The 23335-nt window shown below is 41.1% G+C and overlaps 2 protein-coding genes and 2 long non-coding RNA genes across 4 annotated transcripts; 1 reads left to right on the forward strand and 3 right to left on the reverse strand.

Moving 5' to 3' along the window:
* Positions 1–1418: 1418 nt before the first annotated feature.
* Positions 1419–5019, forward strand: LOC115629334. Its single transcript, XM_030525782.1, has 3 exons — positions 1419–1750; positions 2866–3400; positions 4054–5019. The coding sequence occupies exons 1-3, from the start codon at positions 1419–1421 to the stop codon at positions 5017–5019; spliced, it is 1833 nt and encodes a 610-aa protein (XP_030381642.1).
* A 1593-nt stretch (positions 5020–6612) lies between these two features.
* Positions 6613–8465, reverse strand: LOC115629360 (casein kinase I). The gene is made up of 2 exons (XM_030525812.1): positions 8411–8465; positions 6613–7817 (listed from the first exon to the last, which is right to left on the reverse strand). Exon 2 carries the CDS (start codon positions 7774–7776, stop codon positions 6742–6744), a length of 1035 nt encoding a protein of 344 aa, XP_030381672.1. The 5' UTR covers positions 7777–7817; positions 8411–8465; the 3' UTR covers positions 6613–6741.
* Positions 8466–20703: 12238 nt separating this feature from the next.
* Positions 20704–20988, reverse strand: LOC115629388. Its single transcript, XR_003995895.1, has 3 exons — positions 20962–20988; positions 20833–20898; positions 20704–20769 (listed from the first exon to the last, which is right to left on the reverse strand). It is a non-coding gene; the product is annotated as an uncharacterized LOC115629388 (long non-coding RNA).
* A 605-nt stretch (positions 20989–21593) lies between these two features.
* LOC115629380 lies at positions 21594–22379 on the reverse strand. The gene is made up of 3 exons (XR_003995892.1): positions 22291–22379; positions 21831–22210; positions 21594–21764 (listed from the first exon to the last, which is right to left on the reverse strand). It is a non-coding gene; the product is annotated as an uncharacterized LOC115629380 (long non-coding RNA).
* Between the last annotated feature and the right edge of the window lie 956 nt (positions 22380–23335).

Raw genomic sequence — 23335 nt, forward strand, 5'->3', positions numbered from 1 at the left:
AACACACACACACACACACAATATATATATTTATATATATATATATATATATATATATATATACGCGTACAGAGAACTATGTATTTTGCCATGGTCTATTTTCTTTCTCTCGCTTGGTCGCTCGGTTTTCCTTACCAAGAAAAGCATCTTTTGGCGGCCATAGATTTACAGCCAGGCAGCCGGCGTTATTATAAATTGTGCGCGTGTCCTTGTAAAATAACATCAACTGAACTCAGACTCTCACACTTTGCAGGCCAGCCCCTCCCCCTTCGTCCGCCCCCACTCCCACCCATCTCATATTCTCGCTGTCCAGTCGTGGTCGCTGATGTCGTTGCATCGCTCCTTAAATTACCGAGCACGCGTTCTGCGAATCTTATTGCTCTTGTCGTTGGGCGGGGAGGACGCGCTAATAAATGGATAGAAAGAGAAAGCGACGGCGTGGACAGAGGTTGGAGGAATCTGGTAAGGCACGGTGGGATGATGGCGACGAAGTGAAGACGGGATTTTGGAAGCGATATGACCGATTTTTTAACATATGCACATATATTCTATAGGTTCCTGGAATCCCACAAATATTTCTTAGATAAACAGAGGGACAGTCCGAATATTTGTTCATAGAATTATTTGAATTTATTTCTAATCTCCATATTGAATGGGTGTCGATTTTCTCGATTTTCTCTCCCAGAGAGACCGAGAAAGAGAGCCAGAGAGAGAGAAAGAGAGAGAGATGGCTGGTTTATATTGAAGATCTCCACAAAGAAACTATTAATACCTGTAAACATCGAAGCAGAAAGAAAGGAAAATTAAAAAAATGTATTTTTAAAAACATGTCTATTGTTCCAAATGTATTTTCTTCATATTCATTATCTTTAAAAAGTGTTAGGCAGGCAGAGAAAGCCTCACAGACAATAATAGAGAGTTTGTTGAGAAACAGAGGGAAGCCATAAATAAAAAAAGCAGAGATTGTACAGGGAATAAAAGTGTATATGTAAAATATAATATTGGATAGATTCTGGAAAGCAGAAAAGTAGATTCTAGGAAGAAGAAAAGTAAGAAAAAAGTTGGAAAACGAAAGAGAAAAGTATGGTATGATGTGAAGGAAAAATCTCATAATACATATCCTTTTCTATTCCTGTTCATACTTTAATGCTCTCTCTCTCTCTCTTTCAAATTATCGCAAGTGTCGCAAGTCATCCTTGATTAATGATATCGCATTTGGATTCAATTAGAGTATTGCCGTTGCCGGCTTGCAATGCTTATCGCAGCCAGCTTCCTTATCACAATTCTCCCATCGCCGACCACTTAGTCAATTGCATTGCAATGCCGTTGAAGGTCTTTAGCATACGAGTACACGCATTGATGGCCACATCATCGGCCAGCCAGTAGCCTTAGGAGCGTCGCCAAATATCGTTCGTCACATGCATTTGGCTCTGGTCTCCCTATACGCCTGCCTGGGCTTAGTCTCTGCCCTGGCGCCCTTGTCGGACAGCGATGAGGTGGCAGCACTACAGCTGGCAAGTGCAGCAGTGGATGCGGCACGAAGGCACATTGTCCGCTGCACCACCACGCTGGTCATCATGGATCACTGTGAGCTTTGTACGAGCAGGCAGCGCAGCCGGCAGACCCAGCTTCTCGACTACGTACTGAAACAGACCGTCCAGAGTCTGGCACTTCAGCTATTTGTGGGAACACTCGATGAACAGCCCTGGGACTACAGTTTGTTCATTGTCAATAAGCCGCGTGCCTTTGAGTGAGTAAATAGGGGCTTGTTGCCACAATTATTGACAAAGCTGGTACTTGTCTAAAGAATTATTATCTAGAGTTCAGGGTACATTTTAAGTTTTCACTCATCATTAATTCGAAATAGGCCCCACAATGCCGCATTTACAATCTACTTGTAGATTTTTTCAATTTGCAATTTGAGCCTTAATTTTAGTTCTAGCCCATTCAGAATTCCTTAGCACTTAACAATTTAACTTAATTTTTTATGTTTGAAAAATCTCGTGGCCTACCCCGGCTTCGCAAGGGTAGCACGTTCGTTTTGAGTTCATTTTAAACCATGAATTAAATTTACGTGTTGTACTTAAAAATAATTTCGAATCGTCTGATTCTGCAATACGAAATTTTAATGGACCTGGTGATACAGATTCAATGCACTGCTTTATTATAGCAACAGACAAATAAATAAAAAAGTACAAACTTAATTCAATTCAATGAGCGGATAGTCAATTGTGAAATAAAGGCTGAACGATTTAAATCAACACTTGAAATATTTCTTCTTGTGCGTCGACGACTATTTTGTCGTTGATCTGTGAGATAAACTCTACGATTTCTCCTTTCTAATCTAGCCTTTTCACGACCTCTCTTTACTCTTGTGTTTGATAAGAACGATGCAGGGCTCTACAAATATTTTGTGCCACACCAACGCGGCGCTCTTTTCGTGCAATTTGACGTTCTTCATCAGTTAATTGATTCGCAATATTCCGCAGCCTATTTGTTATATATATATATATAGATAGATATATAGATAGATAGATAGATAGATAGATAGATAGATAGAAGATTTTTACTATATTTTATATATAGAAAATATCTATAGGATTGCACTTAAATCAATGTAACTGTACAAAATACAAACTATTTACATTACTTTCAAATTAGTATAGAAATGAAATATGCTTGAAGATTAAGATTTAATTTAATCCTGTGGGTGATACAATTTCAAATGTTTAAAGCATACTTGCAGGCGCACACATCTTCTAAACTAGTGATTGCTTTGGAATTAGCTTTCATAATAGTAGATACTTGTATATAGGTACAATTCTATTTTACCACCCCTCTCCATTCATCTCAAATTTCCGCTAGTGAGCTGCGCTTCAGCCTGCCAAACACGTTGCACGAACGCGAATTCTACTTCCTGGTCGTGCTCACGGAACGTCTGTGGAGCCTGGCCGACGTGCAGCACATTTTCGCGACCAGTCTGCAGTTTAATGTGATCAACGTTGTGGTGATGGTGCAGCGGGAAGACGGTCAGATTATACTCTACAAGCATCGCATCTTCAGACCGGACTGTAAGCACGTAATCGACGTGATGGAGTTCAACAGATACGACCCCGAAACTGGACGCTTCCAGAATGATGTGCTCTTTCCGGCGCACTTCCGTGATTTCCACTTTTGTGCTCTGAATGTCAGCGCCCAACAGCTGCCCCCGCATTTCATGTATCGAGGGAAGAGCTCTGGTGGGCTCCTGGACGAAAGCGATCTGCGCCGCATCAGTGGCATCGATGGCGAGCTGCTGCGTCTGTTGGCCAAAAAGATGCGCTTTCGCATACGTCTGTATGTGCCGAGCCGTCGGAGCGAGATCTGGAGTGCGGGAAACTACAGCGGTTGCTTTGCGCAGGTAATTTTTTTGTTCTTATTGAGAATACCATAAGCAGGAAATACAGCACAAATTTCGAAAGTAAGTCCAGCTTTTCAGCCAATAGTTGAAACAGTTTTCATAAGTGTTCCACTGCAAGAAATTGTTAGAAGCAGAACTGCAGATGAAGCCCATTTTTTAATACAAACTTTTAGGAGGAGACCTATCACAATATTCAGGATATTTAGAATTTGAAATTAATTAATTGAAAATAATGATTGGCTCTTTGTCCGAAGCTCATTTTTGCACCGATAACACAAACATACTGACACTTAAAACGCAATAACTTCACTTCCAATCGAAGAAATGTCATGAAATTCTCACTGGACAATCATTAAAGATAGCAGATTCTAACGCACCAGTCGACATATAGATGGCGCCACCAGGGGGCGCTAGATTCAGAAAGTCCTGTTTACTTTGGAAAGCTCCTTGTATATAACCTACATTCACAAATTCTTCATATTCCAAGTCGCTGAGCTCGAATCTAAACTTAAGTGCATCATTGCTTGAGAAAGATAAAGGAAGGCAGACAATTAAGATGAAACTATGATTAGAAAATAATATAAATTTGAAAAAATGTGCATGGAAAAAAGGTTTTATTTTTCTTTCTATAACTTTTCTTAACTTCTTTGCAGCTGGCATCTGGTGTGGCTAACATGGCCATAGGTGGCTTAAGTGGATCTGATCGGAACCGTCAATATTTCTCACTCTCGGCCGTCTATCAACTGAACTATCTGGTCTTTGTGGTGGCCAACGACAAGGACATTCCCCAGGTGGCTCATCTCTTATGTCCTTTTCGCAACCGAGTGTGGAACTTACTGTTGCTGTTGCTGCTGGCAGTGCTCTTGGCAACGCCCTGGCTACGCGCCTATCTCCCGCATCCCGTCGAGAGCTTGCTCGCCTCTACCTTTGGCAACCCAATAGGTGTTCACCGGCTCAGTGGAAGGATCAGTGTTCGCTACCTGCTGGCCAGCTGGCTGCTATTCACGCTGGTGCTGCGGAGCGCCTATCAGGGCAAGATGTTCGATGTTTTGCGCGTGTCACGACCCAAGCCATTGCCCAACGGACTGGGGGATCTACTGGCGCAAAACTATACGCTAGTGAGCGGAGTATTTTTTGATTTCTATCCGGAATCACGAACTCGTCTCGTGCCCGGAAAATTTAGTGTGCGCTTTAAGCTCGTGCAGAGGGCCAAGCGGGAGGATAGGATCGCCACGATATCGTTGATCAATAATCTGGCGCATTGGAATATGGAGAATTGGGACAGTAGTCGTTTGGTGCGTCTCCACGAGCCCGTCTACGTGTATCAGGTGGTGCTCTATTTTCCGAAGCACTCGATATTCAAGTTCGTCTTTGATCGCAAGATCGAACAATTGGAGGGTTCGGGCATACTAAATCATCTGGAGCAGCGTTTTGTGCAGGGACATCGCTTCATCGACATGAATGCGAGAGAGCGTCAGAATCCTTGCATCACCAACGATATGCTGCATGGCTTATATTTCTGCCATTTCTCGTTACTGCTGCTGGCCAGTCTCCTCTTTCTTCTCGAGCTGGTCTCCGTGCGCAGCCCACTGTTACATAGCCTGCTGCGGAGGCTCTGAACGGGGCCTATCAATACACATATATGTACATATGCACATATATATACATACATACATATATATATATATATATACTTGTATATATAGCTGCTGAGCAGACGTGTCAAATGCTTCGCATGTCTTTGGCACACTTTGCAGGGATTTGTCTGTTGTTTGAACCACAATGAATGGCCAGCGACGTGGCATTAAAAATTGATTTAAGAGATGTAAAGTGCCTCTACCGCCAGCTACCCCTACCACTCCCCATGCCCCTATCCCTATCCCTCCACCACCACCCAGCAGCACCATCGACACCATCACCACTAGCATGTGTGAACGTGCGGCTCACAGTTTTGGACGCTAGTTGGCTGCCAACGCCTCATGGAGTGGGCAGTGGATGGATGGAATCAGAGGACGAGTGGATGTTTGATGTTTCAAGTGTGGCCAACTGGCCGAGCAGCACGGCCCGGCACTTGAGTTAAGCTGCGCAAACGTTTGCATAATCACGTTCCAATTTAAATTGCTCTATTTGCTGGCCAGACCGATAGTCAGATAGACAGACACTCGGTCGGTTGACCGTCCCTTTGCCTGATGGGTGCTACTGAATGTTGAATGTTGACTGATTCTTGCTGCCTGCTGCCTGATGCCCGATTCCTGATGCATGTGGCGCCCGCCGCCTCTAGTACTTGTATGCATGGCTAGTACGCGTACATTGGAAAATAAAGAAAGAAAACTATTTTGTGCAAGAAAGTAGTGCAAATGAAAGGACAACCTATATTAGCTGTCATTGCTCGAGCCGCCCCATTGTTTGCCGAGTGTGTCGAACTATCTGAGCGCTAGCTACTATTCCATATGGAGAGTACTCGTATAGTTAATGGCACGTACACAGCATGGCGCATCACAGTGCACCCCAATACAGCTGCTGTATAGTGTAGTTTTTTCTTTTTTTTTTCACTGTAAAATCAACACAGTGCGCTTGTGTTTGTTTGCATTACAACAACAACTAAGTAAGTTTGGATCCTGTGCTCAATTAATAGCTGTAGAAGCACGAACCACCAGCCAACACTTTTATTTTTGTGCAAGCAACAACTGCCAGCTTGTTGGCAGCTCCTCCCGTGGCTAATATATCTAAACCTCGAAGAACAGGGGCTTCTTCTAAAACCTAAAACCTCCTATAGTTTCTTCGGGAAAGATTGGACATGAGTTCAGGCAGCAAAAGCGAGCTCGTTCTTTGCCCGTCAACTTACAGCCTTCTGGCCTATCTTCGCAGCCAACCTCAAGCTCGACTACAAAAAACTAGGAGCACGTCCATTTCCGATTAATATTCTATGTATGCTAATGTTAGGGTTATTGTGTCCAAGCGCAGTAGCTTATTTCTTAGTATGGTCTCTATTGACGTGGTTAAGTCCCACGATTTCTGATAACGAAATTTTATCAGATAATTTTTGTTGGCTTGAAACTGAGCTTAAAAAAAAGAAATCTTAAGCATTTTTATTTTTTGACATTTTTCAATTGCTACAAGATATATTTATTTAAGTGTACAATTAGTTTTCAATGATGGCCACGTCTGATTTGCTTTCTAGATATAACTATTTCGAAATAACTGTGACGGGATACATGCTCGCAATAATTTAATTTCGTTTTCGTAAGCTCAATAAGCTTCTATAAATTGTCAATTAATTCCAAATTTAATGCTTCACTTTTTATGTCTATCGCTTGTACTTGGGTTGTGGGAGTTCGGGGCTAGTTCCATATATTGGCGTTCTCATTGCGAACTACCGGAGAGCCACTGGCACCATCGTCGCACCTGGCACGCAATGGATAGGCTCTGAAGTCTCTGCCGCGATTTCTCTGGGTGTGAAGCGGTATGGTCTTGAGCATATCCCAGTCGTAGATGCCGTCCTTGGGGAAGCCAAGAGATTTGCGCAAAGTTTTGAACATTTTGCGCAGCATGACATAGTCGGGTTTCTCGTCGAACTGCAGACCCCGGGCATAGCTCAGATAGATGGAGAACTCGCTGGGGTAGCCGGCGCAGAGCTCCTCAATGGAGATGCTTATCTTCAGCTCCAAAATGCGTTCGTATTTCTGTCGCTTGTTGGCCGCCTTGAGGCCCTGCCAGGGCAGGCGACCGTGCAGAAAATAGATGAAGACATAGCCCAGCGATACGAGATCGTCGCGTCGCGACTGCTCCACACCCTGGTGGGCATATATGGAGGAGAAGCGTGCGGTGCCGGTCAGGCAACGGTTCTCGCGATATGGTATATGCACGCCAGTGGTGAGATCGCGATACTTCTTCGATAGCCCAAAATCGATGATATAGAGCGTCTTGCTCCGTCTGCCCACACCCATCAGGAAGTTATCCGGCTTGATGTCGCGATGTATGAAGCCTCGATTGTGCACATATTGGATGCGCTGCAGCATTTGGTCCACCAGCATCAGCACCGTCTTCATGGTGAAGAGGCGGACGCAGGCATTGAAGAGGACCTCCAAAGACGGCCCCAGCAGATCCATGACCATGGCTTGAAAGTGCTCCGACTTGTAAAAGTAGCGCACGTGCGGCACGCCCGGCGCCCTTCTCAGGCAGCGGTAAAGCCGTCGCTCGAAGCTCAACTGTGGATGACGTGCCTTGGTGCTCTCCACCTTGATGGCCACCTTGGCGCCGCTGTGCACGTAAACGCCCTCGTAAATGTCACCGAAAGATCCACCTCCAATCCTTCTCAGCACCCTGTAGTTGCCGATGCGCACCTCTCGCTGAACCCTCCTCGTTCTACGATCCATAGTTCGTCAGCCTCCTTTTAATCAGCCGGTGTGTCTCGGTTCTAAAAAGTGTTCAAAAATGTTAGCTAATAGATTTATTTTTATCGAAATGTTAAATTTTTATGCCAACATTCCGTCGACGAATGCACAGTAGACTTGATTCAAATTCAAGGGCGTACGCAGGGGGAGGGGCAAGGGCCCCACCTACAACAAATTTTGCCATATGAAGTCGACAACACGTTCCTTATTATGACGCACTATTTCGTCTTAAAATGGAACTGAGTTGGATTTGTTGAAGTTTTTTCATTGATCATATGCAAAAATTATTTTGTAAATCAATCAAAATTTTATTTTTTTGCCCCCCTTGGTAAAAGCTGCGTACGCCCTTGTTCACATTCTTGGTGTTCATCCATGTCCCATGATGAAGTTCATTACTTGACCGTATTATTTAGCTATTCTTAGCTATTGTTCAAATAGCAGCCGCGCATGTGCAGAGAACAGCGATCAACCGGCTGGCAGGTCTACGTCTATATGCCGATGCTGGATATGCACCCAGCAATATAGCGACGATACATTTTTTTAGACCTATTGTGACGCCTAGCCTATTCCTTATCTATGGTCTACTAGTGTTAATATTGCACATGGTTCTCCTTACTAGCTTTGAGATTACACATACACTGCCGCTCAACTGAATAGGTTCAACGATTCTCAAAAGTTCAAATTGTTATATCTTTTCAACCAAATCGTCGATTTTGATCAAATAAAATGTTGTGGGAAGAATAGTTTATTGTTAATAAAAAATAGCAAAGTTTGGGGGTTTGATTTAAGTTTCACATTTGACACTAACACAAATGTTGAATATAATTTCAAAGCACGGTAAACCGAATAAGTATAAAGGAACTGCTAGAGAATTAAACAAAACTATGATTTGTATAAAGGTGTTAGAATTGAAATCAATTAATAATATGGCTTAAAGAGAAATTACTTAATCAGAGCTTAAAAGCGTAACTATTTTTACTTAGGAAGATTTAGGAAGAAATAACACCGGATGTATTTCATGTTGTGAGTAAAATAATTCTGGATATACTTAAGTACTAAGTATTAGAATTGGTTAATTCTACTTAACATCTATTCTGATTACAAATCGAAGGGACTTTGAACAATTGAGAAATGGTATCCAAAATAGCTGGATGTAAGAAATAAGAAAGAACCGCCTCTCATTTAGCTTGAATACATTTGTAACGCAATAATTCCCGTGGCAGCTATATGATATAGTCAGCCGATTTTCATAATACCTTAGATAAAAAAGCAATACATAAATGCCAAAAAAGAAAACAAAACAGGGCTTTTCAATCGATCGTTTCATGGGTATACTATAGTCCACCGATATTGATGAAACCTTAGATTATGCACGTATTGATGCACAAAACTGATAATTATCAAATAAGCTTCCGATAACTTCATAAGCACTTGGATTGTTGTGTGCTTCAATTTTGATGAAACTCTAGAATATCACATTAAAGTATTAATAGCAAATCTGGTTTATACTTGTATATCAATTTCGCAAACATCATTATCATATTGAGAGTGATCGGACCTATGGCAGCTATATAAAATAATGATGTTATATAAAAGAAAACTCGCTCTGCATATGGTCTGCATATCAAGTTTTGTATTCCTAGCTAGCTTCATACGGACGAACATACAGGCGGACAGACAGAGGAAGATGTCTATATATCCTTCCACCTCTTACATTTACATTTTGCGTTTCGACTTTCTCGCCTGAAGAGGACATTGCAAATGGAAAAGGAAATCTTTAACGACAAAGCAGGGTGGGAGCACAAACTGGAATATTGGAAAGTTTTTAATCAACGCTGAAGCATAAACATTATTCCGTAAGATTTTGCAAGCTTTATTTTACTCGAGGAATGACCGTGCCAGCTCTACTGATATAGTAAAAAGGAACTAAATGGTTGTGAGAAGCCTCTCTCTGAACTGTAAAATTACCAAGACAGAGTGCTTAACAGTTTGAAGAGATTCCCTTTCTGTCTTTAAGAAGGTATGTTTGTACTCGTATGCTTTTAGAAAAAAGTGCGCGTGAGGAATTGAAGGATATTGTAAGTTACCAAACGCATTGGGTTGACATGGACAGCAGCGCTCCTTTATGCCTCGTCCTGCTCCCCACACCCAAACCCAAACCCACACCCACACCCCATTCATACATTGTCCGCACATGTGCTGGGCGTGTGGGGCTGTGCGTGTTTGCGGACTGTGCGTATCGATTATCTGGGCCATGCACGGCATCAGATGCCGGCAACCGTAGACAACCAAGACAACCAAGACGACGAGGACGACGACAACGACGTCGACGTCGACGGATCAACTAGCCAGTAATAATGTCTTTCGCTGACATTTGACATTTTGGCTATATTTCACTCAGTTTCTGACAACTGGCAAGTTGGCATTCAAATATAGCCGGCAGACGGGGCGCAGGCTCTTGCTTGGATTCTTATAGCACGAGTACAGGTTCGGGCTCGAGCTCGGGCTCGGTGACGGTCTCTGGCTTGGGCTGGGGTTGGGGCGCAGCCATTCATTCATTCATGCTCAGATATTTAAGAACAATAAATTTGCGTATGTGAGCATGTGTTTGTGTGTCTATGTGTGTGTGTCTATGTGTGTGTGTCTATGTGTGTGTGTCTATGTGTGTGTGTGTGTGTGTGCGTGTTTAAGCTAGACAGACTAAATGTTTGGCAGTCGTCTGCCGGCTCTCCCAAGCCCAATGACAAGACGGAAGCGAAAGCGACCGCCGAGTCCTGGTGGCCATTATCATCAGTGGCAGCAGCAGCAGCAACCGCTGAGTGGCTCGGAATTCTTGTCAGCCACTGCGGGCACGGGCTCGGGCACGGACACGGGCACGGGCACATGAGCAGCATTTACATCATAACACGGCCGGCTGATGGATAGACAGATAACCGGCGGCTGCGGCATTAGCATTAGCGATGGGGGTCTGAGTCTGATTCACCGCCAGAGATGGGTGCGTGACTAAAGGTCCTTATGCTGTAAATAATGCTCATTTATTGTGATTTTTGTACCCTGTGCCCGTAGGGTAAAAAGGGTATATTAGGTTTGTGCAAAGTATGTAACATGCAGAAGGAACAGGCATTATTGCATTTGTATATTTGAGGCTTTCTTCTCTTTTAAGTTGAAATTATAACGTAATATTATTTTTACATTTTTATTGTAATATAATTTATATTTTTTGTCATTTTTATCGACAGCACAAATTGCTGATTGGCTTTCAGTGTTTTCTCTTCTGGCTTCTATTTCACTTAATTCTAGAATTTCCGAAGCCTGATTATGTTTTTGGTATAATGCTTATCAAGCGTCGTCTGTATTTTTATTTTTGTAACCCTAGAGATAGTTACCCGTTCTTACCTTACAGCAATCGCAATGTGGACCCTATTAAGCAAATTATGCCTGAGTCATATGGACCTTTTGATTTAAAAGACGAACTCCTCAGAACTGGCAACTTATTGCCGAGAATATAGGCATTTCAGGCTGATCGCAGCTTCGTTTCAAGTGTTAATAATCGAAGTTCTACTACTTATTGTTTCATATAAATATGACACGCAGATTTCCACCGATATCAAGGATTTCTATTAATATTTGCTTCCAAATTTCAATCCGCAAAAATAATTTGACTTAATTTCGTGAAAATCGAAAAGCGCAAAAGGCCTTGTTCTACTCTCAGTGGAGGTTGATCTTTCTAATATATAATCTTTCTGCATTTGTTGAAATGAAAGACTCCATGAAATACTCTATTTTAAATACTTATTCTATCTTAATTCAATCACTTCACAATCACTGATCTTGATAGTTGACAGTTAGACTGTCTAAAGAGCTATAGATTCCATAATATGGAAAAGTATTGCTACAAGCGCTCTTAGCTTATGGAATCCGATTCAGTAAACGTTTATCAGCATTAATCACGTGTACGACACTCGCACATCCCTAGTCCTCTCTATATCTATGTATATCTACCTCTTCGTACGGATCTGGAGCTGGCTCTAGTTCTGCCTCTGCCTCTGCCTCTGCCTCTGTCCCTGTCCCTGTCCCGGGCAAAGGCAAATCTGCAGTCGACTGCGTCCACGTGCGTGAGTTGGGCGTAGTTGCGTTGATGTTGGAACATGCGGGTAAATTATCTTTTCATTTCCGTCAACGTCGTCTGCCATCCGTTCGTCCGTTCGTCTGTCCCTGCCATCCCTTCCTCGGTCCGTGCATCCGTTCTGTTGGCAATTGCCACGTACTCTTAGCTACAGCCTCAACGTAACCGAGGTCGACGTTGCCGCGTCATTCGATTGTTTGCTTTAAGCTTTTTAGCAATCACGTCGTCGTCGTCGTCGTCGCCGTCGCCGTCGTTGTCGCCAACGACGGCCGGGACACTATTCTGGGCAGATGACCAGGTGGTCTGTTCATGTGCCATGTCGCCAACTTAAGTCCAATGTCGAGTTTCATTAAAAATGCCGCGAAAGCCATTGGCAGCTCACGCAAAGTACCATAAAATGGCAAGCAAGTCGGTCGCTGTTGTGGGCATGTGGGGGGTGTGGGTTCGGGTGTGAGTGTGGGTGTGGGTGTGGACTGAGGGTGGTCGAGCTGGTCGGGCTGGTCGAGCTGGTCGAGCTGGTCAGGGTCGGATGTGGCTGATGAGGCCTTTGCGGCTGATGCGGCACGTGGACAACTGTTAAAAGCAGCTTAAATCGAGTTTCGTTTCGCTAATTGTTTCATCAAATTATATAAGTTGCATACAAACATACACACACACACACACACACACACACACACACACACACACACACACACACACACACACACACACACATAAATCCATGCACACACTCACAGTTGAGAGGCAATGCGATTGCATAAATGCGATTCTGTGCGTGTGTATTTTGAAATAAAAAAAACTTTAATGAAATTTCAAGTTAATTATGAAAAATGTGAGCCACGAGTAGTTAACAGAATCGTCCTTTACAAAAATCGATATCGATACCGATTTTAATTAACTATGAAGCTGTGTGCAAGCAGAGGATGTGCCGAACAAGAAAATCTACTGAAAAAAGTCAATTTGATTAACCTTTCAATTAGAATTCCATTCAGCTAGTGGCAGCGCTGACTTAATTAACACAGCGCCACAGCCACAACCACAGCCAGAGCCAGAGGCCAACCAATGCGAATCAACAAGAGCCGCAAATCTCGGAGATGGGTTGAATTCAGAAATTAAATTATTAAAAAGTACTTATTTATAGCTTTTAAGCTTTATGTTGTTATCGATATCGTTACAACAGCTACCTAGCTCTCTCTCTCTCTCTCTCTCTCTCTCTCTCTCTCTCTCTATATATATATCTGGAAAAGACAAACCATTTATTAAGGGATATACAAAAAAAAAAAGACTGAACTAATAGTGAAAATCCGGCATGATATCAAGCCTATTTGTTCTATTGGCATTATTTATGCAAAACTAATTGAAAACAGTGCTGCCACACCGTCTCAGAGTTGCCCAACAACTGCGAATCATTCTAGGCTTTGCTTTCTCGCTTCTGTCATTTGAAAGGAAGGAGGTCGCCTCGAGATCAGTCGCCCAGTCAACAGCGTCTCATATTTTTATTTAAAATTATACATTTTTTAATTATTATAATTTTAATGTTTTTTAATTTTGTATTATGCTGCTTTAAATTTAATATATATTTTTTAGAAAATCTTATTAGTTTGCATTTGATATCAAATTTAATTTAATTATAATTAATTTTTATTTTTATTTTGAAATGTATTCGTTTGTGTCGGTTTCTCAAGCTCCTTTGTTGTTATATTTGTTTTTATTTATGTAAACAAATATGCACATACATATACATACATAGGCACATAAAGTATGCATGAAAGCAATTGCATTTTTGCTGCCAATAGGCGTCGACACTACTGAATCGATCATTATCGAATATTAGAGTTACGGGCAAATAAGACTTGAAAATTGATTCTAGGGTATTGGCAGTAGTACCCGACATTAAACAAAAGTTTAAACAATTTGGGGAGAGATTCTCTTTATTTCTCTAAAATACGCCTGCTTAGCACAATACACCGATGTTCAAGAGCAGACCTCTTCATTGTTCGCAAATCCTTAGCACCGGGTCATTTTTCAAGCCTGAAAAAAGGAAATAATCCGAAAAATGTTTAAAAATTAAACTCTTCGACAATGCTTTAACGGGTATGTAAAATGTTGGAAACTATTGGAAAAAGGTGCATCCAAATGCAGATGGAACTCTTTGGAGCCGATTCTCCAGATTTATCATATTGTCATTACTGTTCCCTCTTTCCAGTCGCGAAGTGATCCAAGATTATGGATCGACTTCAGAATTCGGATTTATTCTTCTGAGCCATACCAAACACATGATTGAATCATTGTCAAGACTTGGTCCAGGTCTGCGAATGTCGTCATAAATGGTTGGCTATCGATTTATAAATGATTCGATTTTGTTTAGAACCGGCTGCTGGTTCAGAGGAGACATGAAAGCGGTGCGCAGATATATCATTATTTAAGGTATAATAATGACATTTGTTGTGGGTGGCATAACAAGTTAGTTTGTGATTCAAATTCGAACCAAAAATAACAGCTTAAGAAGAGTTTTGAATACTGACAGAAATTATTCTCAGCCACCATAAACATTCCTGTATGCCTTTAGAAAAGTCTGTAGAAACTTGCGTAAATGTTGAAGATGTATTTTTGAATATTTAGGTTGCTTGAGAATGTTGGACGTAAAGAATTAAACAAATGTAAGCACTCCTTATATTGCAAATGTTTATGATACATTATAAACGCTTGCTATATGTTGCAAATCGGCGGAAATGCCAAAGATTAGGGAGCGGGCCTACTTCTTAAAATGCAGGTATGGCCCCAAGTCGACTGAACTAAGCATAGCTCAGAGTTTTAGACCCAACATAGCAGCAGTTTTTTGTACGAGTACATACATATACAAGTAATGTGAGAGTATATTCCCCGGAATTCATTGATTTATTCCGACAAGAGATAAGACAATAAATTTCTGAAGAAGAAGACTTAAAATTATATTTCCCATATTATATGTGTGTATATTCCTAATTATATATTGTGTTCGGCTGACACAGCTCGAGCGCAGGCGCCATTTCAAAAGCAATAATGATGAAGAGTTTTCATTGAAATGAAATCAATTTTATAATTTTCTTCTATAATACGGCTCTCGACTGCGTGGTTTGAAGTTATGGACTCGGTGGTTGCCTGGTAGAGTCACTCTACGAGGTGGCAGGGGTGCCCAATTACTCACACTCAGACACGTAGACACACACACACGCATACACACTCATAGATTGGCTTGCATGCAGCTATTACTTACTTTTGAGTTCGTCTACGTTTTCCTTTTAACAATTTGCCATGGGAGAAAAGTTCAGCAAAAACAACAATTACAACAGCTACAATTTGAATAACAACAACTAAAACAACACAGCACACACAATGCAACGACATTGCCCATAAAGGCCGACAATAGCAACAACAACAACAACAACAACAGCACTAGGAAACAGTGCACAAAGGGTTGAAATACGTAGGCAGGCAGGCAGCCAGCCAGCCAGACAGGGGAGACGGAATACAAACAGGCAAAATAGAAATGACTTTAATAGCTCATCAATGATTCAAGCGGATATCCGGGCTGTCCAAGTGCAGCCGGTTTATTGGATACCGGAAAGGAAGGCATTATGTTGCCGCTGCCGTTTGCAATGTTGCACGTCATTCTCTTCGTCTTCTTCTTCTTTTTATTGTTGTTGTTGCTGCTGCTGCTTATTTGTTTGATTGTGCCGCCAACTGTCTGCAATAGTGAGCGATTTTAGCTGCATTTGCCTGTGTGAGTGTGTGTGTGTGTATGTGTGTGTGGTTGTGTGCGTCTGCCGCCAACCACATGCTTAGCTGCAATGTTTTTCACGCTGCCTCCGAAAAGAATGCAATGAAATTTGCATATTGTTTTTGCTTTGTGACGCATGACGTCTGCAACTTGTACGTGCAAGCCTATACTATTCAATATGTATGTTTGTATATATATGCGTGTGTGTGTGTGTGTGTGTGTGCATATACGAGGGCCATTCAAAAGGTGCTCGCCTTCGATATACAAGTAGAAACTCATGAGGATGCACAACACGAAAGATCCAAAAAACATCGGATGATAACAACTTGACAAATAATTCCCATGCATGATCACAGCTTTAGATGTTTTGTGAAAATACGACAAAAGAACAGATTCCAATTGGGATGGTAGTGTAGATTTAAAGAGCACCAAGATCCTTCAAAAGGATATGACAACAAGCATCGAGATGAGACGCAATGAGAAAATTTCAAAAGAAATTGACAGATACACAATCCTTAGAAATTCCGATGGAAAATGAAAATGAAATATTGAACCAATGGTGCTCAATAGTTTTCGTTCAAAACATGTTATAAGACTTCTTCCTCAAATATAAGTTTATGGTGCTCAATAAGTTTTTTTTACAATCAATGGTATAATACTTCATTCACCAACCCAAGCTTTTGGTAGATTAGTTACCAGATAGAGCTGGAACCAAGTATAACACTTTTTAAGAACTCAAAATTCCAGTTATATGAAGCGGATACCAATAACTGCTTTTAAGAGCTGAAAATATTTAAGAAGCGTTCGTAAATATATAATCATATCGACGATTAATTATGAAGGAATAGAAATGCAGAGCTCGCCGCGTTTTTGGAAGTATTGCAATTACAAGTATAATGTTTGTTCGCCATATAAGCCGACTATTATAATTTGACAGAATTTAAAAGTAAAGAGTAAGAGAAATATGTCTGGTTCTTGCTATGAGAGAATAAACTGAAAAACTTAATAAAATGTCTGTCTTTAAGCATGCCATGTACATTAACGGAACGACACCCCGAGGGCATTAATGGCAGATTATGGTGCGAGGATAGCGATGATTTGCCAAGGATTAGATAAACAAAAGTATCAAGTAGCTGTAATGAGTATTTCCAAACATCCGTCTCGCTCAATTGATTTGAACTCAACCAACACAGCTCTGTCTTGTATTACAAATACTTTCATATGCCACATACACACATACACAGCTACTTCTGCTCTGGCAAATCAACAACAAGCCTGCCCGAATTCGCACACATACATATGCATACATGCAAACAAACATACATATTGATATACACACATATGTGCATATATAACTCATTGCACTTCAGCCCCAATACAGCTTTACACCTGTCTGTCTGGCCAGCTCTTCGTTATTGTGTATATGTGTATGTTTGTGTGTGTGTGTGTGTGTGTGTGTGTGTGAGTGTTTGTCTGCATATATCTGCATCATTATTATCATCATTATAGATGGGTCTGTCGTTTCGTTGGTCGCTCGCTTGCCTGCTTGCCTGCCTGCTTGTTCGCTTGACCATTGCCCAGTGGCTATGTGACAGTAGCCGCTTGGCTTTTGTCTCATTTATTATGCAAATCTGACTGCCCTGACTGCCCTGACTGCACACGACTGCCCTGGCTAGTGCCCTGCGCACTCCCCACTCCCCACTCCCCATTCCGCAACCCTGGCAACCCTGGTCTGTCCCCTGCTCGATTGTGTGATGTTGCGAATTGCCCCGCACAGGCGGCAAATGGTCAAAAAGTTCAACAGCTACAACAATTATGTTGTTGCCACTGAGGCAACAACAGCAACAGCAACAGCAATAGCAACAGCAACAGCAACAACAATAAATGCATTGGCAGCCATCTGCCATCAGGCTCATCATCAGTAGCAAGCACTTTGTTGTTGTTGCTATTATTGTTGTTCTGCAGCTCATGAGCATTTCCATCTCTTCGCCGCCTTCGTCATCGTCCTTAGCAATTGGAACACCAACAATAACAATGTGCTTTTGAATTACATTTGTTGTTGTTCCTGCTGCCGTTGTTGTTGTTTTTCATTTTGCAACGACGAAAGTAATTTTGCAAATTATTACACACACACACCCATACACGTATTCACGTATTCACGTATGTATGTGTGCACGCAAGCGAACAGAAACAAAAACAATAAGCTTATCGCTTTTTAATGAAATGACAGAAAATATATTAAAAATCAACTACAATTGCAAAGTATCATATTGTTGTATAGTACCTATTGCCCATTTGAGATGATCGTTAAATAAGAGAGGTTTCGCGCTAACCCGACTCCTCAATACTCTGAACCAAAGCCCAACAACAGATAACCCTTTAAAGACTAATGGACTTGAGATGTGGCCGCGATATTAATCCACCAACTGAAACTTTGGAGCACTAGTTTCTGCGTTACTACTTGGGAGTAGACAAAAGTGAGAAAAAGGGCAAAAGGGTGTTTTTGAAGTTGCCTTTTATTGCAAACATTAGTGCAGCAGATATATAACGTACATGTCTCTCGTATATTTAACTGAGCATATAATGTTTATAGTTATTTGTAGGGTAAACTACTGATTAAATTCCTCAAAACGTTTGCGAAAGTAGGAAGGTTGTTTTGAGAGGTGCTTCGGGTATTGTTCCAAGCCCAGAGGTTTCCACGAGAAGGAAATGAGTTGGTTGGAGGCGCAAATAACGAGCGCGCTGGCTCCATCCGGTAGAAACCAATTAGCCGAGGAATGTATTGTAGAAATCGAGCAGAAATTAAGCATCTTCTTACTGGAAAAAAGGAATGTGCAACCAATTCAAAAGACTCTTTCTTGTTCAGAAATGTACTACAAATTAAAACCAAATCAAACCATTTTTGAAGTGAATAATCATTCATTTCATTGATATTTATAACCTAAAGCAATGAAGGACGGCCATACAAAATTTACTCCCTACTTGTTATATCCTTCCACTATACAGGGAACAAAGAAAAATCATATTTATGTAGATGCGAATATATACCTATATATTTGGCAGCACGCCTGCGGAATAATATGTAATTATGAATGCCATGCGCCATTTTGTTGGCCACGCGATCCCTTTGATGCTCTTCCAATAGCTCCACCAGCGTCACCAACACACAGCACATCCCCAGCCAGCATGCTCTTTGCTCTCTGCATTATTTACACGCCACAAACGCAATGTAAACATCATTTTCAATTTTTATGCCAGCTTCAGCGTTAATCAATTACGTGCTTTAATTGAAAACAGCAAAGTCAATACTGATAATAAAAAAATGTATTTGCGTGTGTGTGTTTGTTTGTTGTTTGAAATCGCATTGGCATATGTATTTATTTTTTATTTTTTGGGAGCTGCCATCATAGAAAAATGTATCGAATGGAGTGTTTGATTGGTTCGATTTTCCACTGTGGAAATATGGCTGAATGTCAGTCAGTTTTTGTTTGCCTACGAATTGATTTTCAATTAACGCTAAGCCGTAAAATATAATTGGAATTGAGACAGCGAAAGGGCAGTAGCGGGAGAGCTGCAGACAATGGCAACAAACCGAGGCATTCCATCTGGTGTTGGTTGAGAGCTTCAAACGCAAGGAAAAAGTAAATATAAACAGCACGACAGATAGGTAGATTGAGAGGCGGAAAGGTGGATGGGGTGTGAGCACTTTTTAACAAAACTGTAGCATACATCGCGGCGAAATTGCTCATTATTTTCACTTATAGTTCCCAACTGGTTCGTGCCACATCTTATACTAAGTACGTGCCTCCTTTAAAGGCATCGCTTTTAGTTAAATTTACAGCAGCCAGTTAGGAATTTCAAGAAGCCATTGATAAATAATTTCCCCCATTTTATACAGAGTGTTCTTACAGTTTGCTGAAAGCCAACAATATGGAACACTCATGCACAAACAAACTTCAACATTTCTTCCCATTTAGATATTTTTTTTATCGAAAGAATCGAATTTTACAACCGAATGTATTTTGAAAATCAAGCTAGCATTCAATTCGCAGGCTTCCGTCATGGGCTACACAATTAAGGGAATGAAGTGAAGAAATGAAATTCAAAGCGATGCAAGCATTTATTTAATAAGTGAAGCAGTGTCAGCTGCCAACAAAATAATATCAATAGTCCTGCCAGGAATCCATTGCAGTCTAAAACCATGAAGAGAGAAAAGGATAGTTGTAGAAATTAGAAGGATTGCCAGCGACTCCAACTTGCATTTTGTTTCCTAAATTGGCGCAATCTGCCTTCGGTACCGCCATTACCGTCCTTAGTGTATCAAAGGGGATGTATTACGAATAAACCTTGGACAAAAATCTGCCAGGGATGGATCATCAATCAATCAGTTACTGAGGAAAAGAATAGGGTCACTTACATATTGGACCATCATTTATAAAAGAGTACACATTTGACTACCAGCTCAGCGCAATCCTCTCGCCCATATGGAGGTCGGTCCCGCCGCTCTATAGAGATATCTGTGGAGCGTCAATTCCACATCAAACTAGAAAGAAGATTTTTTGGAGAAACCAGAATTTTGTGGAGAAAAGTCCAAACTAAACATTTAAATAAAATTTTGATGTGTTCAGCTCTCGAGCTGAACGAAAACTGAATATATATTTTTCGAGAGCAACTGGCCTAAATATAAGCGACGAATTTAATTTCAATGCTTGCTAGGTTTCCAAAAAAAGGTACAGATTTTCTCAAATACTCGTACCGTAATGGGCGAAGATTCTGCACCTGAAGATTATTAGAAATACTTTGAGTGCTTGAGTCAATAATTTAGTCAGTTAGTTTATATCTATATTCTAGTATGAAGACACCGAATTTATTTACACATTCAATTTAGAATAGAGTCGAATACACAATGAACTTAGAAATACTCTATCGCAAGGACAACTCAGCGCCGATTTCCAAGGGGGTCTAAAATGAAGTCTAAATCAAAGCGACCTCCTGGACCTGCTTTCCCATACTAATTGCAACTATTGAGTGTCATAGTTTTCCTTTCAATTGTGTACCAATATGTAGTGTTCAGTCCGTTCCTTGAATGCTGCAGAAGCAGACGATTAAAAGCCAACCGGTATGTTTCATTCGAACTATCTAGGTTTCTTACTCACGAGAGGATTCTTTACCCGTGTTAGCTCAGGCGCGTTTGTTCAATAACACCACGACATTTTTTCTGTAGAGAACATAGTAGCAAAGGATTAGAGAAATACAAGGGGAAGAAAACAAGGATACTTACACTTTTGTATAAAAATAAAAAATAAAACGTTTGCTGATGTGTTCAGCTCGAGAGCTGGATGGAGCAACATTCTTATGCCTTGAGTTTCGATTTTCATTGCAATGCTTGCGATGTTTTCGACTTTTTCGATGTTATCATATTTAATGCAAAAAAAGTCAAATGAAAACAGTTTTTGTTGTTGTTAAAGGACGTAACTTATAACTCCTAACTAGTCCTATAATTGGTACTATCGTTTCGTTTCCAATGTAATTCGCACGGGAGATACTCAGAAGTGGTTTTCGCGACCACCATTCAATGATTGATGTCTCTTACAAATGGTTTTGATTTTACCCAATAATTATTTACATATTTTTTGCAATTAAAAACATGTTTGTAAAAAAACTAAATGTAAAATCAAAAATAAATTTAAACGCGAATTTTATTACTGAAATAAGAAAATTGGGCTCTGGAGACCTTAATAATAATTTGTAAGTAATTTGTCGAGACTTGTTGGGGTCAAGTTTCCTAAAGATGGGTGTCTGCCAGGGCGATGCGAAGCCCTTCCTCCTACGAGTCGGTACCATCCCAGCTGGCGAAATACAACTCAGTTCAGGATGTGTGTCATAGTGGTGTCCTTCGGTACAAAAAATATCTTGCGCTTACCATACCACATTTATTTTTATTACTCGTATGCGGAACAAAACATAAAAATAAAAACAACAATGTTTTCTAACACCACTCGTACCGCCAGTGGATCGCAAGCCTTCGGATCTGGGCAATCGGTACCGTCGCAGCTAGCGGGACACTCTTGTCGATAGATTGGACTACGAAAAGAAGATTATACTGTAACTAGAGTTTCCATCGTTTGCAAAGTCGATATGTTTTCTTACCGAAGTGGAAAGCCCTTCAGAACTTCCAGCATTTGTGTATACTTAGTATGGGACCTTCCTTACTGTGGAGCAATACAAGGAAAATCGCTGTCAAATATGGCAGCTATGTGTCTGCAGACTATGCAGAAGAAGGGGGTTATGTGTGCATCGTTCCAGCCACATTTGCTGTAGTGCCTAGCTCGTGTTTGTAGTTAAACCATCATCTAATGTCAAGGATTGTTATCGCGATGTTTCCTGCGAGATATCCAGCTGTATTTTTTACCAAAGATCCGATTGCTCTCAAGTACCAGCAGCATGAACATCTCATAAGTGTGTTAGCCCTAATGTTTTCATGTTTTTTGAACCAACTCCTGTTCATTAACCACACCGTGTATTGTTTACTAAAATGAATATGTAAATTACAATTACATACATTGATTTATGAAAATAAACTAAAGGGTTGCTAGAATACTTGACTTACCTTTTACACGAAAATTTTCAAAAATTCAAAATATACTTCATCCACAAATTTTGCTTTCGAACATTTTTTATGTTGTGTTTAGCGCGCCAGCTGCTAGGAAACTGAAATTATATTTATTACGAGTTCATGACGAATTTATAAAGCATGAATTGATTTTGAAAGACTGCTTTGTTTTGATATGGAGGGGAGTATAAATAGTATGTAACGACTGGTTTTTCATTTTTCTTTGAAAGACCCCATCAGATTAGGGAAGAACAATAGCCACAATTTTTGTGATGGGTGCGATAGAACAAATATTACATTATAGTATATGTATATATATAGTATATTACGGGTCTTTGAAATACAACAAACTTCTTCCTTTTCATTGCATCGCATTTGTATTGGCGGCCTATTCTTAAGTAGCTCGGACGGTCCTGCCCACCACTCGTTGCTTTTCTAATTAAATTTTCGATTTTTTTTTTTTTTAATTCGTACGTTGTCGCTATGGCGCTGCAACTGAATGACATTCAGCCGCAATCGAAGTCGGAACTATTGTCAATTGTGAATTGTGCTCTGCCAGCCAGCCCACCTGCCCTCCGAGCACCCCTTAACCCATCGTGGTGGCCATGCCTCCTATGCTTGGCCCAGCCGCTTGTCGTCTGGCTGCGGCTGTAAATGAAGTTGTGTTTTAATTAAAATTCCAGACTTTATTTCTGTAATTATATTAACTCGCTGTTCGAATTGGTTCGCACGGCCGCTGTCGACTTCGATGTTGATGCAGAGGCTGCAACTGAAATTGAGGCAGGGGCAGAGACAGAGGCTCGATCGATCTATGGGCGAGCGCCAAGCGGCAACAATAAGGAAAAGATAAAACCATTAACGGCAAAGTAGTGAGAAATGTGGAAAACGTAGCAAAGGCATTTGGTAGCGAACACCCTGCCGCATCATCCTGCCTTCTGTCTTTTGCATCCTGCTGTGTCCTTTGTCCGCATTGGCACTTCACTTCGCATCTTCATGGCGTCGGCCACTGCCGCCCTATGGCTTTGGTTTTGTCCTGCCGCCT

The sequence above is a fragment of the Scaptodrosophila lebanonensis genome, unplaced genomic scaffold (assembly GCF_003285725.1).
Source record: "Scaptodrosophila lebanonensis strain 11010-0011.00,11010-0021.00 unplaced genomic scaffold, SlebRS2 tig00000142-arrow-arrow-pilon, whole genome shotgun sequence".
Classification (NCBI taxonomy): Eukaryota; Metazoa; Arthropoda; class Insecta; order Diptera; family Drosophilidae; genus Scaptodrosophila; species Scaptodrosophila lebanonensis.

Bases quoted from the DNA above. Each gene is read 5' to 3' on its own strand.
- LOC115629334 (XM_030525782.1), top strand. From the start codon at position 1,419: ATGCATTTGGCTCTGGTCTCCCTATACGCCTGCCTGGGCTTAGTCTCT. The intron at 1,751-2,865 runs GTGAGTAAATAG...AATTTCCGCTAG, and splicing joins AATAAGCCGCGTGCCTTTGA to TGAGCTGCGCTTCAGCCTGC. The intron at 3,401-4,053 runs GTAATTTTTTTG...ACTTCTTTGCAG, and splicing joins ACAGCGGTTGCTTTGCGCAG to CTGGCATCTGGTGTGGCTAA.
- LOC115629360 (XM_030525812.1), bottom strand. From the start codon at position 7,776: ATGGATCGTAGAACGAGGAGGGTTCAGCGAGAGGTGCGCATCGGCAAC.